We start from the raw sequence: 18,358 nt of genomic DNA on the forward strand, positions 1-18,358 counted from the left end.
ACTACTAACAGTCCGCAGAGAAAAATCAAGTTTAGACTCACTGGCTTAGAACTGTTTAATCTTCCATTCCCAAAGTATCCTCTCTCAAACACTGCTCGAACATGGCAATATCAGGAAGGCCCTTTTCCGAAAAGCCATTTTCAGAACATCTCTTGGAACATTCAATAAAAATGGGATTATCATTTTTGTAACATACTGCACTGTGTGTGGGGGGGGGGGGGAACAACAACAAAAACATGCTCATTCTGCATTCTCATAAATAGAATATCATTTTCTATCCAGGTTAGATATAAATGGGTTCTCCTCTAAGCTAAAATGCTACAAAGACTATTTCAAACTCAAGAAGCATTAAAAGCAAAACATCTTTGAAGATTTTAATTTTCATTTTTGAGGCTACGTCAGTTCTGTGGCCGTCTATACTGAAGAGAATTTATCTCTAAAAATATAAGGGGTAGAGCACAGGGCAAGCGTTAGCACAGCAAAGGAGACGCACACACGGCCAACACACAAGTATTTCAAGGTAACGTAAATGCATCAGGCAGAGTATGATAGGGCAATGGAAGTTTGGTGGGATGAGCAGGTCTTTCTCTTCTGCTTTTAGGTAAATGTATAAAATCAAACTAGTTGAGTGGCAGATAAATCATGTGAATTTGAGAGCACAGAAAGATGCCTTTCTCGGGCTGAGAAGAGAACCCAGTCCTACTATTGCTTTTGCTGTCGTTAAGGGTATTTCCTTCTAGCACAAGTACAACTCACATGAGATGCAAAAGAAAAGGAGGGGAAATAATTACCTATTACTTTTGAAAAGCCCAGAGCAGAGAGATTTACATTTCATCTTCAGAAGCCAGGATTTGCAACTATACCCTCGCAATGTTGGCAGAGGCAGACTCTCACTCGTTCAGTTAAACGACTGATTACCCTCCATTTCTTCCTTTTCTTTTGGTTAAGAAAAAAAAAGGGGGAACAGAAAGCTGGTGCTCAGAGGCTCAGTGTTTAACAGCTTTGGCCACACAACATTAATTCCAAGAACCCCTTTCGGAGCTTAATCTTTTATTATTATATCATTTGACTTCTGAAGAGTCTCTTGACCTATGCTAGTATGAAATCAGCAGCAGATCCTTTTCTCTAGGGTTTTCCACTATGGACAGTTCTGTTATGAGTAAGAGATGAGTAAGCTGAGATTTAATTTAATGGGCCAATTAAGATTCGAACCCAGACTATAAAAGACTTATCTATGGATCTTCCTTACAGTGGCATTAAAAAGCTGCCATGAACATCCAGGTTCCTGGCGTGCTTGGTATTATGCAAACTTCCACGTTTCAAAGCATCCTCAAGGCCACACAGCTCTAAGCAACCGAAATACCTTGTTACAACATTACCAACAGAGAGCTACTAGAGGAAGCAGGAAAGTTTCCACCTTATGTGTTAATAAAGGTATAGGTTGGGTTATTACATTATAACTCTTATCAACTGACATCTTGAGTGTATTATGTTGCTCTTTGATTATGAAAAACTCAAAGTGGACACTTCTGAAATAAGAGTTTTCAGAGGGTGAGAGAGTTCTGCCTCTAAATTCAAAATGATTACTAGGAAAAGTGATATTTAAAAAATGACTCTTTCCAATTTAGTGCAATTCGTTCCTCTGCTGTAATAAAGAAGCTATGAAGACAAGTTTAAGAAAAGTATTACATATCCCATTCACCTAACTTCTTTTGCTCAGGTCACACATCCCATTTAAAGTTTCTAAGTGCCTGCTATTGTGAAGTTTCATCGTTTGGAAACGAGAACCCGGTATCAGAGGCAACTCCTCTGTTCCTACACTTAACGTTTCTAAAGGAGAACTAAATTAGAAGTCAAACAGCTTGGAAGCGTGCATGCAGCAACCTGGCTATCTCTCTTTTCTCTACAAGTTTTGCTCCCTAAGAAGCGCCTTTGATTGGGGTAACTGTTTCACTAGTTTTCTGCACCAGCTGCCCCACCGCTGCTTTCAAATGCAACAGGAAGCTGCATTTTAAAGAGCTTCTCTTGTGGACATAAAAGAAGAAAAATAAGCAGGAAAGCCAGGATGCTCACATAGTATAAAGCAACGAGGGAGAGAAATTTGTTTATCTTCCTATGTGAGCAGCCTAACGAGTTTCAAGCCAGCAATTCCATCCTGCTGTTGACACTGTTAAGAAGTTTTATTAAGCAATTGGTAAATTGTAATCTCACCACATTCACACACTAATAACTTCTGACTTTTCAGTTCAGTGTGGTCCCTAGTAAGCAGGTCAGATCACACGTCTTGCTCCCACATAAGCGTTTTTCCTTCTTTTCTTTTACTGGACTATTTGAATAAGTAAATGCCTTGTCAACTCAAAATATCTTCTGCTTCTATACACAGAGATCTTTTGGAAGACAGTTTAGGTTTGGAGTTAAAAAAAAACGTAAACAAAAACCAACACTAAAAGCAACGAAAAAACCATAGCCAACCCCAAACCCACATTTCCACAATGTGCCTCTAAGGAACTGATGATGGACATGCAACTATTCTGAAATTACTTTTTTTGTTTTCAAAATCAAGCTTGTGAAGTAGGGAGCTCCTTCAATTGCTCCCCACAACCGTAAGAACTGAAAGCTCCATGTGCACACCTGAATGGGGCCTTAATGCTGGCAATTTCCAAAGACTACTATAAAATTAAAAAAAATGTGATTTCAAACCTACAAGCCAGGGATGTAAATCTGTTTCTCAACCTCAGCTCCCTTCTTTTGGCACTCAGTTTCAGGAAGTTAAGCTGGCTCACTTAAGTGTTTTTTTTAAAAAGCCACTTATACAAAATTTTAACCGAATCCTTATTTTTTTTCGTTAAATAAAAAAATTCCATGGTGGGGGACGGAGGGAGGAAAAGGCCTTGATACCAGAACTAAGACACGCATTTCAGAGTCATCATCGTTCTACTGAAAACAATAACACATGATATATTTGATTGATTTCCTCCTGGTCCCTAATTTATAAAGGGAATAAGTGTAGAGGAAAGCACAGGCAAGTAATATGCTTTCTTTGTTTAAAAATACAACATGACACTTCATCTGCTTATATACAGCCTATAAGACGACAGGCATAAGATATACTCAAGTAAACTAAAAGGTCAAGCATTCCAACAGAAAATTTGGGGAGCACTGCCAAGATGTATGATTCCATAAAGATGACTGATAAAGGAAAATAGAAAAAAAAATACCCACTTTATTAAACAGCACTGTGAATTAGCCAACATTCAAATTCACAAACCCAACAGATATTTATATTGTAAGCTAAAATCATTCTTGGATAAGCACTGAACTCTAAACCTGTGTTCTGCAAATGAACTAGTTTTCCTATCTGCAAGTCCAGGCACTCAGGAATTGTACCAGCGCCTAAGAAAGAGGCACAAATTTAAATTATTAAATCTGTATGCCAAACTAGAAATTTGTATTGAAAAAATAGTTTCATAATTGACTTTTCAAGCAGGAGTTACTGTTTCAATCACAAATGCTTTATAGAATTCTTGACAATTTTACTTAAGGAAGTTAGGGTCATCATTGCAAAAAAAGCAGATACACTTGAAATCATTACACTCTGATATCTTTCTGCATGCACATTACTCCATATTTTAATAGACTAGCTACATGGCTCCAAACATAGGATTATAAAATATACATGTAAACCAAAACCTAAAGCCTTATTCAGAAAAAAGCCAAATCAAACAATCAGTGCTATGAAAAATATATCTTGCCCTCATGCCAGATGTATTTTTCACTCTTTATAGCATTATCTACAATAAGCTTTTATTTCTCATCCAGCATGAAACTTGCTGAGTGATGCCACTTGCAGCTGGTAAGTACTTAACTATTAACAAATACGTTGCATGAATGGGTAAAGCTAGTGAAAACGTAACTCTTAGAACAAAATTGTTAAAACAACAAAAGGGAACAGGAATGAAAAAAATGTTTTCTTTGGAGTAAAGATGTTTTTTAAAAAATGGCATTGTCTATTCAAATAGAATACTGATGACCTGCTGTATCTTTTCTACGCCATTGCTATCAAAACAGCAAAGAATATCATGCCTTGCAGTTGTTCCAGCACTGCTCAAACCTCGTACTCTGAAAAAGCACTTCACAGTATCATAAAGCTACAGAAATGCACGCATTCCGATTTTCAGATTAAAATGGATTAAATATCATCTTTAACTGAGCTCAAAACATGAATTTTAAAGCAACATCATGCACTCTTTCTTGAAGAACTTCAATTATTTTAACTCAAAACAACCCCCTAAGACTACCATAAGAAGAAACAGTGGTAGAAAACATAGTAAACTACAAAACAAATAGTTTGGCTGTGGAGGTAAAAATTCTCAAAAACAGCAGAACGTGTTAAAATGGAGGGGAACTTTTTTTTTTTGGTAGCTTATGAAACAATTGATACTATAAAATGATGAAGATAGTGTTAAAGAGCGAATCACAGAAACACTGGGCTTGGAAAGGCACCTCTGGAGATCACCTAGCCCAAGCCCCTGCTCAAACAGGGTCACCTCGAGCACGTTGCCCAGGACCGTGTCCAGTTGGGTTTTGAGTATCTCCAAGGATGGAAACTGCACAGCCTCTCTGGGCAACCTGTTCCACAGCAACCACTCTCACAGTTAAGTGCTTTTCTTACGTTCAAGAGGAATTTCCTGTGTTTCAGTTTAGTGCCCTCTCATCCTGTCACTGGACACCACTGAAGAGAGTCTGGCTCTGTCTCCTTTATGGTCCCCGTCCCCCATCAAATATTCATAAACATTGGTAAGATTCCCCCCGAGTTTCTTCTCCAGACTGAACAGTCCCAGCTCTCTCAGCTGCTCCTTGTATGTCAGATGCTCCAAGTCCTTAAAGATCTCTGGGGCCTTTGCTGGACTCACTCCAGTAAACATAGATCTATCTTTAGACTGGGGAGCCTAGCATGGCACACAGTACTCCAGGTGTGGCCTCACCAGGCTGAGTAGAGGGAGAGGATCACCTCCCTTGATCTTCTGGCAACGCTCTTCTTAATGCAGCCCAGGATACCACTGGCCTACTTTGCTGGCTCATGGCCAACTTGTTGTCCATCAGGACCTTCTCCACAAAGCTGCTCTCCAGCTGGTTGGCCCCCAGCCTGGAGTAGTGCACGGGGTTATTCCTCCTCTGGTGCAGGGCTTTGTACTTCCCATTGTTGAACTACATGAGGTTCCTCTCTGCCCATTTCTCCAGCCTGTCAAGTTGCCTCTGAATGGCAGCACAACCCTCTGGCCTATTAGCCACTCCTCCCAGTTTCAGTCATCTGCAACCTTGCTGAGGGTGCACTCGAACCCATAATCCAAAGATGTTAAACAGTACTGGACCCAGTACTGTCCCCTGGTGTACACCACTAGCAGCCGGACTCCAGCTGGACTTGGTGCTGGCTGATCATAACCCTCTGACCCCAGCAATTCAGCCAGTTTTCAATTCACCTCACTGGCCACTTATCTAGCCCATGCTTCATCAGCTTGTCTATGAGGATGTAATGGGAGACAGTGTTGAAAAGCCTTACTAAGTTCTACATAAACAACCTTCAGCACTCTCCCCTTATCCAGCAAGACAGTCATCTTATCATAGACAGCTATCAGGTTGGTTAAGCACAATTTCCCTCTTGTAAATCCATGCTGACTACTCCTAATCACCTTCTCGTCCTTCATGTTTCTGAAAATGGTTTCCAGGACGAGTTGCTCCGTAATCTTCCCAGGAACCAAGGTGAGGCTAATCTGCCCTGTAGTTCCCCAGATCCTCTTTCCTGAAGATCAGAGTGACCTTTGCTGCTCTCTTCCGGTCCTCAGAAGGCTCTCCTGATCCCATGACCTTTCAAAGAAAATCAAGAGTGGCCTCGCAATGTGGGCATGGGTAAGTCTTCCTTGCTCCAGACTTTCCTTCTGGTCTCAGGAACCTGAGATTCCTGAAGGCCAGTCTCACCAGTAAAGACTGAGATGAAGAAGGCACTGAATACCACAACCTTTTCCATGTCTTTTGTTACCAGGGCCCCCGCCCCATTTAGCTGCAGGCCAACATTTTTCCTAGCCTTCCTTTTGTTGCTTATGTACTTGTAGAACTGGTATGTACATATTTGTAGAATGCAGAGAAACAGGTGAGTTTCTGCCCCTTCTCAGATGGCAAAAGTAAGACTTAAAGAACCACAAAGATGCAATCATCCCCTACTATTGAAGTACGGATATTTAGGGATACTACCTGAAACTTTATTAGGTAAGAGCAACATTGAGCTACTCTGAAGCCCAGGATCATGCTCCAGGATACCTTCCATCCCTCATCACCATCATCTTCAAGGCTAGCTTATCAGTGAGAAATAGGGTTAGTATCTCTGCTTCTTACCGATACTCATCAGAATCAGTATGGCAGGTTGTACGTGACTCACTCTTCACTCTCGTAACAGAGGTACAGCAGGGTTAGGATGACATTCAGGTAAAATATACTATACTCTCATGATCCAGCATGCACTAGTCAAAGAATGTCTGATCTACTAAAACGTGGTCCCTTTTAAGCAGGCCTTTTTTCCTTATTCCACCTGACTTCCATAAGCTTTAGGAGAATGACAAAAACCTCTTATTTCATAACTTCCTCTGACTCCCATTTAACTCTCTAGGATAGTCAAAGGAATCTGCAAAGCATTTTGTGCATATAATTATGCGACATCTTTTGACATTTCTCTTCAGTTCCTACTTTTCTGTCATTGATCGGCGAGAAGCAGAACTGATAAAATGTGGTTAGCGGTTCACAGAGCCATGCACATGAATAGCTGTGGCAACAGAGTGGAAAACGGGGAAAAATTATGTTTCTAGCACTATAAATTCATGTAATGTTAAATGTGCATGTCTTTAATTAGTGAGGTGTATGGCAACCTCTAGTGGTATATGCCAGCTTAGAAAACAGCAAGCATTACATTATAAAGCATTTGCCTTAAGTAATCAGTCTTCTTTATGTCATTAATTTTATTAGAATGACAGAGTGATGAGATGTTGGCAGAGAGCTGTGTAGGGAAAAGATCTTTTCTTCATTTTCAAGCATGTCGCACAATGCTATAGTAGGCAGACTAGCTATAGAAGAGTCAAATATCACAAAAGCCTTTTCCAAACAGGTTAGAGGAATCAATGCCAAACTGAGGTATGACTTTAAGTGACACACCGAATTCTTGCACTAATATGCCAGTTAGGTGTGTAGAGTTACTTACTAGAAATTGTACTGGTAGAACAAGGCAGAGCCAATGAAGTCGACATGAGTAAACCTGTAAAAGCTGACCTTTCCAATAAACCAAGCAAAGGAAATACCTGTCCTCACTGCAGGTACGTAACAGCTCACCTGGTTGTGGTTTGTTGCTCAAATAGTATCTGGCTGCCTCTGGCAGTCTAATCGATTGTGACAATAACGACATCTACTCAGCTATTTTATAATAGTCTACCAGTATTATTTCAAGATACTACAGGTGTCAGCACTACACAAATAGGAGAGAGTGTCCAATGCAGATAATGCTCTTGGCACTGTGCTGATTAAATAGCTTCTGTATAATTAAAAACAAACCCTTCCACAATTAATAAGATAATAGAAGACAGAGGGGAGTGCTCTCAATATATATAAAGTCAGGGCAGTCTACAGTAGAGAACATTCAACATTAAACGTGCCCTGCCCTACATCTGATCATAAAGCATCTATTACATCTATTTTTACTTCCAGTAGCTGCTTGTGATAAAAAGCTTTAAACAAATCTGTCAATTTTCCTGCCTGCTAGAATGTGATATAAATTACGTTATAATTAATAAACGTTATAAAGTTGTACTTTACAGAGGTTCTAGGTACCCTGTATTGAATATTCTCAGCTAACTCTTTCATAGAAAATAGTCTTCTTCATAATTTATAACAACTGGCAGTCTCTGCTCAGAACAGGATTAGCAAAAAAGCGTGCATGGAAACGGAACCACTTCTCACACGACGGAAGGAGTTATTAGAGCATCTGGTGAGGCCTGAATTATGACCATCTATTCACTCGTATTGCTAAGCGCATTTCAAGTGTTTCACAGCTATTATAATTCACAAAACTACACCCTAAAATACTTAGTAATAAAGTACTGTTTTCTTTTTAGGCTTTTTCTTCAGAGAAAACTCTTTTTCATTATGAATATGTGGTTTATTCCCTTACAGAGGTGCTCACACTCTGATGACAGAATAAATATTCTGCTTTGGGACCATAGAGCAACTTGGATCCACCAGTGAGCTTTGGGACCATAGAGCAACTTGGATCCATCAGTGATGGCCAAACTTAATAATAGTGACTAACAGACTCCATAAGCTAGGAAAAGGAAGGACAAAGTATGCCTCAACATTAATCTCTTATGAAATACACATGCTCGTAAATATTTATTTCTATTGCTTTTTTGATAACCAAGACTTTGTAAAGAAACTATTCATCTTGAGAGGAAATCAGTTTTAGAATACTTCCGTTGCGGTGCTTAAGCCTGCCTGGGAACCCCTGGTTGCAAAGCTCCTGAGAAGAAAATTCTACTATATTAGCAGTAAAACCTTACAGGAGAAAGGCTCCCTCTGGAGCTTTCTCCTCCTTCTAGCCTACCCGTGTTGCAGTCCCACGGGGCATTTTAGTACAGAATTTAATACATTTTTTATAGTAGGGTCTTCGGATTTATAAGCAATCACGGTCATAGTGACAAATTAAATCACAACCTTGGTGGTCATTTTTGTGTCTATTGTCCGGATGTACAGCTTCCAACTGCAGAATGGGATTTTGGGTCAATATCACATATTACATAGACATACATATGTATATGTGTGTGTGTGTATTTATATTTATAAATACAAATATATATATAGCATATTCCTTATAACCCTCCTCTTGTTTTCCTGGTTCTGTTTCAAATTTTAAGTCACCTTCTTTCATTACAACTTCTACTATACAGTAATAAAGAGCGGTTGGTTACAAACTGGCAGTCACTTAAAAACGTTAGTGTGGAATATCTTTAGACTACATATAAATATCGCAATCTATATGATATAACATAGATCATACTGCCCTTTTGTTTTCAACTCCTTCGAGTTGACAGGCATGCCTATTTTCTGTGTCTATCCTTACATTATTTCCACCCAGAAAACAACCCTGCCAGCGCCCAATGGCTGGCATAACCAGCACCCTGCTCAGACCTAACTCTCCCACCAGACTAGTCTCTAAAAGTTGTTCAAATGTTACAGGGTCACAGACTAAATTATCTTTTATCTGCCCCCAAAGATTACTGAAGAGTTACCTTCAAGCACAGTCTTACTCTCTGAACAAAGACTAGGCAGTGCAGTTCTCAGCACACTTGAACCTTTGTTAACATTAATTGTAACAATGCACTGCCTCCAACCCCATGCTAAGTCTCTGCTAAATGCTGTACAGAAACCAAACAAGGTAGCTACTAACAGCTTACATTTTTTGAAGAACTAAGACTTTTGAATATGCCACTTCTATTTCCTTTGCTCATCTGTATTTCTACTTGGCACTATATTTCCAATGTGGTTTTATTAGTTCTTTATACAATAAAAGAGCACCCTCCAACAGACAACCTCGCATACAATTTAAGTGTGACTTTTATTTTGTTTTCTGCCATTCAGTATTATGGCCTTTCTGCACATAACAGCATAAAGCAACAATAAAAGTTTGCAATTATATCTCCAATAAGAACATTAGCACAATTATGTCACCACTAAAATCAAGCAGCCAGTGTTAAAGGGACATTTCAATTTTGCATGTCTAGACAGAAGATAAATAAGGCATCCAGACTTTGCAGCAAATTGTTGACATTTTGCATATAAGGAGTGCAAGAGAATTTCACTGCGTTGCACATCCTTCCTTGGGTCTTAAGATGGGTCTTAAACCTCAGGGAGTCAATTTGCCTCAAAGATGTAGTTACAGATGGTAAAAACAGCACATGAGAAGGCTGGAAAACCCATCAGGAAAAATGCTGGTGCTGGGGGAAGCCTCACTGCCTCTAAAGACGTTTCAATCAAAGCAGAAAGGCTGAGGTCGGATGTGTGGAAGGGTACTGAGATTACTCCTTCCACCCATTCCAACAGGCCAGCATACCACATGCTTCGTCATTCCATAACCCACTGGAACCAAAATAATTTTGAACCATAAGTTTAAATTTTGAATAGTAGATGCCCATTAACTCAGAAGAGCTTGATGAAAATCAAGGCACATAACCATATACATGCCGTTATGCTACCTAACTACAAAATAACTGATTGATGGTAACAGCCAGCTGTAGCAGGACTAGCAAGGCAACTACTTCAGGGCCCAAAAATGTCATCAAAGGTATACATCTCACTTTGATGTAAGAAAACAGTAGTAGAGCAAAGTGGAAGAAAACTAGAAATACAGGAAAAAACTCGGGCAATGAGGTATCATATCAAAAACTGGATTGAGTTTTTGAACATCAGGGTAGCGTAGCTCACATCAGAAGGGGACGCGTGACTTCACTTCAGAAGTCAACATCAGTAAAGGCTTGGAAAGCTGAGAACAAATGCACATATACTCCAAACTTGTGATTTGAGAAGTACGGATATTTGAGACATTATCAGAGACAAGTAACAGAAAAAAAGCTCAAATTCAAATTCTGAACACCCATTAACACTACCAGGGGTATGAAAAAGATTGTGTGTGTCAAGCAGGGAAAAGGTAATAACAGAATGCATTCATGCCAGTTAGTAGTTAATATACGGGGAAGCAAGCATTTCCAGAACACAAGGGGCCAGGAGAGAATTAAATCCTAAATAGCAGTAGTTTAAGAACAAAATGTATTTCTTGTTACCCAGTCCTTTACAAAATGTACAGGCACACGATTATCATTTACTTGTTTTTGGCACACAGTCTGTACTTGACAAGCACTATAAAAGTTTATTCTAAATTGCATTAATAAGGACCTTCCTGCCTTGCTTTTGGGTGTGCAGCGGGTTGGCTGCCAAGATGAGATCAGTACCTGCTGCATGATTACTTGCCTTTACACAGTGGTCTGGAGCACAGAAAAAAAAAAAGAGAGAATTTTTTCTGTTGAGATTTTCCTATTCTGAGAATTTTTCTGCTACAATATCTACTTCTCTAAAATTATAGCTCTGTTTTTGGAACCAGAACGGATATTACCTTATCACTAGAAATAATGTATTTAATCATTTAAAAAGTATTGGGGTAGGATCTGTGGCCCATATTTACAAAACCCCATCACAAAATAATCATTATGTTTTGTCTGATTTAACAAATAAATCCTTTGCCAAATATACAGGAAGAAATAAAACATGTTGAAAATCAGCCTGCATAGTATTTGAGAGCCACCCCACAGGGCATTTTTGTAGCAACTTGATACATGACTAAAGAAAGTACAGCTCCTACAAATCACTGAAAATCTCCGTTTAAAAGCAGCTGCTGAGCTATTCTGTTAAGAGAATAGTCAGAAGTTTCTCAGATAGAGAGACTAGTATTTTTTGTGCATTCAGAACAGACCCAGGCTCTAGAAGCAAGTAAGATTTATTCAGGGATAATTGAGTTCCAATTTCAGTTACTTAGTTCATCAATATCTATTAAGGCATGTAAAACTCAAGTTCCTCTGCTCTTGACTTTCAGCAAAGAAAGATGAGTTTAAACAAAGCTCTGTTTCAGAAGTCTTATATTTACCTGATGATCCTCTGAGCAGCATACTGATGAAGTGAGCGGAACTGTGCTGACATATTTGCTAAGGCTGCCAGACAATTTGTATGAAGGTACTTGTCCTGTTGAGAAAAAAAGAGAGAGGAGAAAAAAACCCATCAAACTATCTTTTTATACATAGTGATACCTGCTAAAGGAAATCACTCAAAACACTGATAAATATCTATTGCTTTATAGGAAGTGGTCAAAGATGTACAAGGAGAACTGCTGATTGCACATTTGGGGATGTTTTAAAGATGTTTTCTATAAGACTTATAAGAGTGATTTCATACAGATTTCAGTACGTGTGTGTTTGTGTGCGTATACACACACATATAAATGTGTGTGCGTATACACACACATATAAATACATGCTTGTGTGTGCATCTGTGTTTGTCCTTACATCTTTAGCAATGTTACCTCCAACGTTACATAACATCATGGATGTAACAAATACTGAAAGACATTTTCCTCTCCTCCCTTTTATAATATTATCCTAAATTTTCTGCTTGATATATCTTGATCTTCCTACTAATTCTTTCAAAACATGCCCTGTATCCTACTTCCCCATAACTATTGCTATATGGTACGTCAGAGTTCTGCTCCCCTTGTTAGCAACTCTGAAACCATTTGATCAGATACGCATTTAAATGACGGCCCTATCAAAGTGAAGGTTTTTCACAGAAGCGACAAACTTCAGAATCCACAGCCATATGGAAGTCTTCAGTATCAGCTTTGCTTTGTCACAGACAAGTCAACATGGATGGGACTATTGCTCAAAAGGGAAAAAAAGAATTAATCTTAAATCATCATACTGACTTACTGCAGCATTATTAAAAATAGGGTTTCCAACTGCACATTCAGCTTTCACAAGTTTACTTCCATTCATGGGTGCAATCAGTCCCTATGCATCAATGCTTAATTATTTCTACAAGTAAAGGATTTTTCTGTACTCATACCTAAAATATACCTTTATACTTGAGCATAACAGATTTGAAATTCTGCAAACACATGTCAAGAATCTTCTCTTCTAGTTGGTTTCTTAAGTTTTCCAATTCAAAATACATTGAATAAATTGTTTTACATGAAAAGGATGCAAAAAAGTGCTGTGCCTTTAATTGTCAAAGGTATTTAGAAGTGTATGCTACCATCGTTATACATTTGCTATAAGGTTTAGAATCATATGCTTGAAAAATTCGCCAAAATAATCTATAAGGACATGAAGTTGAAGCATTTATGCTTTGCCAGAACTCAAAAAGGTCTTAGCCAATCACTGTACTACTTCATTAAAAAACAAACAAAAAACCCTAACAAACAGAGCTGAAATTTCTTCTGAGTAACTTCATACAAGTTTAAAAAAAAAAAAAAGAATCTTTAAGTCTTCATCTGGAATCTTTTCTTATCTGAATTCTGTTTCTTCCAAGAGCTATGCATCTAGCTCTGTACTTGGATTATGGAGTTTAGAGACTCTTAGCCGATGAATTGAATGATAATGCAGAAATTGCATTACAAGTTCAGAAGCGCTTAATATTGTGCTTAGTTAAAATGACTGATCTTCCTCTTTCCTTCCCTCCAGATGCCAACTGGTTGCAGCAGAATCAAGAAAAACCCTACACCCTGTTCAAAACTGAAATCATAGTGTGGATTTCTAACTTCAACAGTATGTACCTAAGTGTTAAATACAACACTTACCCTTGTCCGTGTCATGTTGTACTGGATGGTTCTTATCACGACCAGTATCAGAAGACTCCCAAGTGAGATCTCTGTTAAAACACGCTCAGCATACCAAGTGATATTTTTCAGTATCTGAAAAAAGGAACAAAAAGTTTTGCAACAGCTAAGTCTATCCTGAATAAGAACCCAGAAAATTCTCTGTACTCTCACATCCCTTAAGACAGCTAAATTAGCTTCCAGCCTCAAATATGACAAAATCGATGGCAATGCAAAGCTAAAAATAAAGGGCTCTGCAGTATTATCACCTGGCAGATCTCATCGACTTCTTTTATAAGCCATGTGGAAACACATCTAAGCATGGAAAGATGATTAAAATAAGCTATTTCATAATTTCTAATACGTAACGCCATTGCTTTCATAGATTCTCTCCAATCTTATCCTTCACACTTCAGAAAGTCTCCAGGTCCACGCTAGCCACCTGTATAGCATTTCCAATTTCTTCCCCTTTTCCCTCATGAGAAGATGGGCAAGAGGCAGCATGGGCAAGCTCTGACTGAGGGGCCAGCACGCACATGCTGAGGGATACCCAGACGACAAACAGGGTAACTGCTCGCTTCATCCTGACCCCTCTCTCTTGGTGCCGAGGTCACTTGCCATCACCTTGCTGACAACTTTCACTAAGCAAAGAGGAGTTTCCTATCTTTGAGCGCTCCTCACTATCAGGTTGACCATCATTTCAAAGCTTCCTGCAGCAGGAGAATCAATATGCTCTTTCTTCCCAGGTTCTTCAGCCAGCTCATCTGGAGCAATATAGCAGATGTATACACTACACTTGCCCTGAAAGATGACTTTAAGGGCTAGTAAAAATGAGCTTACAGGAACTGCCCTAACAAACATGGATAAGAGCATCCTCTATAAATGCAGGGTTGTTCTGGGCAGTAGAAACAAGCATTTGCTATCAAGGACTCTTTCACACAAAGCTATCACACTATCACTTTTTTCTTTAATATATGAAGTGCATTTCAGTGAAACTTCATCTTTCTTGACAAGAATACAGATGCCTCAAAAAATCCATGCCCCAAGCTCACTGATCAACTTCATTAATTGACCTCTTCTCTCAAGAGGTCATGTGAAAACATCATCTTCTGACTAGCCATCCTTCCTACCCCTTCTCTGATGACTAAAAAAGTTTGTTGCCATTCAATTTTCATCATTCCTGCTTTCAGGATTCCCACTTCCTCCCACTGAGTAATGGCTCACTTAGCAAAGTCTCTTCCTTCTGCAAGAGAGGGGATGAATAAGCAGTAAACAGTTTCCTCTAAGAAAGAAATAGGGAGCTCTGACCAGTGAACGACTTGCAGAAGAGAAAGAAAAGGGAATACTGGGAACTACTTCAAGCTGCTGCTGCTTTCACACTATTTCCTCCTCCTGTCTGAGATGAAGTGGCTCAACCCTATATATTTATATATACCCCTTAAATATTTATTTGGTGAAATTTGGCTTTTTTTTTTATTTTATTTTTTATTTTTTTAAAAAGAACAGCAATTAAAGATATCTTCAGGATCTAAAGCCTTGTACAGCTACCCAAAACCAGATAACCTACGCAATGATATCTGCACAGGACTCAAAGATCATAACACTGAACGTTGCAAAGCCTGCAATACTAGTGGCAAGACCCAGGCCCAATGCTTAGGCATCTGTTGCTAAGAAGCATTACACCATAGCATCCCCGTCTTTGGTAATTCAGAAATCTCCCACTAGAATTCAACATTGCCAAAGAATAAATCGCTCCACATCTGAAAACAGGAAAATCAGTTATACTCACACATTCACTTAAGATGTGGGCATGAGCTAACCTGGAAAAACGTACAGCCAACATTTAGCTATTTAGACCTCTAGATTTATTTGTTAGAGGTGCAAAACACCCAAGCTTCTCATTAACGGAAATGGAGAAGGGTTACTCAGTTTGACTGATAATCAGGTGTTTACTTCACAACAGTAATTGAAAATCGTGCTTTTAAATGATGTAAGCACTTGGTTGCTAATCACTAAAAGAGCACTGTACTGGAATCCAAAAAGGTCACCCCATATTTTTCATTTTCACAGAATTAAATTTGTCTTTTAAAATTCCGTATGTTATACATTTAAAGAGATTAATAATTACGGCAATGCACACTGTTCTACATGCTCACAGATCACAGAACGCTCTGCATAGTTATTCGCCCTCTGTTGCTTCTTAAGATCTTAAGCACTTTCTATTAAAAGAATTTTAACATCAAACATTATTTCCTAATTAATTTATGATCGAAAAGAAAATCATTAGGCCACATTAAGTGCCTAATGGCTGGTTTCATAATTCAGTGTACTATGCCAACTTTTATCCATCTCTGCAAAAGAGTCACGTGGAAAAATATACTCTACATACTATTCTTTCTTGCCTCTGCCCCAATCTGCCACCGCCATCATCCAAATCCTGTGGCAAGAGCAGGCAATCTGTCCCTCCTCTGGCTACTGGCTGAATATTTCCCCTCCTCTATGAGGCACACTTCCTATATGCTCCCATTCGTATTTGGGGATCACCAAAGGCAGTACATGGAACAATTTTTTTCCCCTTTAGCAGTCTTTGAGAAGCTCCAACAACCCAGAAGCAGGAGACCAAAAGAGTTATTTTACTAACACAGCTTCTCCCATTCAGCCCAGAGACTGCATCTGTTCAAACTGTTCTGAATTGCTTTTACATTAAATTCACATATTGGCAGATTACTGTATTTTGACAAGAAACAGAAACAAAAAGCAAAGGTATTTTGCAGCTGAGGTGAAGACTCGACATTACCAACAGAAAATACTACACTATATTACTATACTTCATAGTAATATACTATATTAACTTCAAAACCTATACCATTGGTCATTAAAGTTGGTTTTTGCTTCCCCACAGCATTACACACGCTGAACATATTTAAATGCTAACTTCGTTTGTTTTTAGAACTGTTATGGAAATTATGAATCACTGAATTGTATTGGAATTGGAAATAAATGAGTTCTCCCATCCTATTGCCAAAACAGGACTGCTCTTTAGGGCCCATACTCAAAATCATTGTTCAGTCCTGCTTTAAGAGACTCAAGCAATCAAGCTTCCACTTAGTAGACTACTCCAGAGCTCAAACATCTCAATATTAGAGTTTTTTCCCCTCTGGTTTTCAGTCTACTTTTTCATCTTTGCCCAGTTTCATCCCACCACTGTTTTAAAATACCCTGCTGGACCATCGTAAGCACTTCTTCTCCCTTAAGATTTACATTTGTTAGTTTTACCACATTCTTCCGTTTAATGTCATTTTGGGGCACACTGCAATAAAAACTTATATTTGTATTCATTTTAAGTTTTCCAGTTACCAAATCAAGGGCCTTTTTAAATTATATACTGTGGCAGCAGTCACAATAACGACCTTCCATAAATATCCCAATATCACTACCTATAGAGATCAAAATTGTGCTGATTCGTGAACCACCACCAAAAACTGGAAGACAGACTCTCAGTCTACAAGTCTCTCTACATCAATAAGCAAACACTTTAATAACAAAAAGTGAAGCTGAAGCTTAATGTACTGCACCTAACAACCCTTAAGGATATCTTTTTATTTTGTTATTCTCCTGTAAGCAAAATGCAGAATTGCCAGAGGTCCTGATTTAACAGGGACTGTCCCCTTATTAAAATCTCTCTCTAAAAAACAAAGTCATATTTACAATCCGCATCTCTATTAGAAGCTAAATGACTAATTTCCCCAGTACAAAGTGTTTTAATGTGTCCAAAAGTATACTCCAGATTCAGTGCCTAACTTGATAATCACAACCTCGTGTTACATTTAAAAAAAAAAACAAACCACAAACACACAATATACAAACCTTTTGCCATCGGAGCACTAACTCTAGTGATCACAGTTGGTTACTAACCCTCTTCCGCCACTCAAAAGTAACAAACCCAATGTATGCACTGAGAGGGTTTATGCACAATTCAAAGTTTTCAATTTGTTAATTTCTGAATTATTAAATATATGATAGTTTTCACCCAGTGGAATATGAGCAGGCTATTGAAGGGTTCTATAAGAATATTAACAGAACAGAAATCATTGCAGATGACAACTTGTTTTAAAATGGAACATATTTCTTCAGAAAAAAATTAAAAGTTGTATTTAAAAATGAACACTTCAACAGGGAAGCTCTTATTCTTGTTTTTGAATCACCTTTCTGATCTTTGTTTTTCTTCCATCAATTAGCTTCAGTATTGAATTCTCCCCATGCTTCCTGCAGTTGTGTTTGGAGTATCACTAATGTAATCAGGAGGCAGAACGCTCTTTACCAACCCTTTGGAATACGACCAGCAGCAAAGCAGTTTCTTGTTTCAAAATGGATGCATTTTACAACATGTTGCTGAATTTCTTTCCCATGTAGCAGAGCCTTAATTTTGGGGGGGGGGGGGGGATGTTCAACACGCGCTCACACAGTGCATGCCTTCCACGAAGGCCCGTAAATTGGCAAGGGATTTACGCTACAACTTGTGAAGCACGTAAGATTTTAAGTTTTATGCTCTTTTCGAGGACCCAAGAGGCCCTCAAACGCCACAGTAATGGAAGTTACATTAGCACTGAGGATGGAGAGACTAGACTAACTGGCTTATGTCACCTGCTCTGAAACACTCGGAAAGAACAAAACCTGGGTGCAATTCTGCTGCTTTTTGTGCGTCAACTTCTGCTCTTAAACCCCAAACAAACGGACGCCTCAGGCTCTCTTTGCTTTAAAGGTTTCTTTTCGTTATCAGTTGGGCTAAAGACCTCCCTGCCTTCCGCAGAATAATATTCCCACCTACGCTCTTAAAAAGCATTTTTGCCATCTCCAAACACGAAGAAAAGTAAGACCTATCCTCCGAAAGCCAAATGAAAGCACAAA

The 18,358-nt window shown here is 38.8% G+C and overlaps 1 protein-coding gene across 5 annotated transcripts in view; it reads right to left on the reverse strand.

Annotated features, from left to right (window-relative positions):
• The window catches only part of LOC104138494 (dymeclin), a 231,246-nt gene that overhangs the window by 107,483 nt on the left and 105,405 nt on the right, over positions 1-18,358 (reverse strand). For all 5 annotated transcript variants that reach the window (XM_068924734.1, XM_068924731.1, XM_068924732.1 and 2 more), the window contains exons 12-13: positions 13,433-13,546; positions 11,729-11,823 (exon numbers count right to left, since the gene is read on the reverse strand). In XM_068924734.1, coding sequence (XP_068780835.1) covers positions 11,729-11,823; positions 13,433-13,546 — 209 coding nt within the window. The remainder of the gene's footprint in view (positions 1-11,728; positions 11,824-13,432; positions 13,547-18,358) is intronic.

This window comes from Struthio camelus, chromosome W, assembly GCF_040807025.1.
Source record: "Struthio camelus isolate bStrCam1 chromosome W, bStrCam1.hap1, whole genome shotgun sequence".
NCBI classification, from domain to species: Eukaryota; Metazoa; Chordata; class Aves; order Struthioniformes; family Struthionidae; genus Struthio; species Struthio camelus.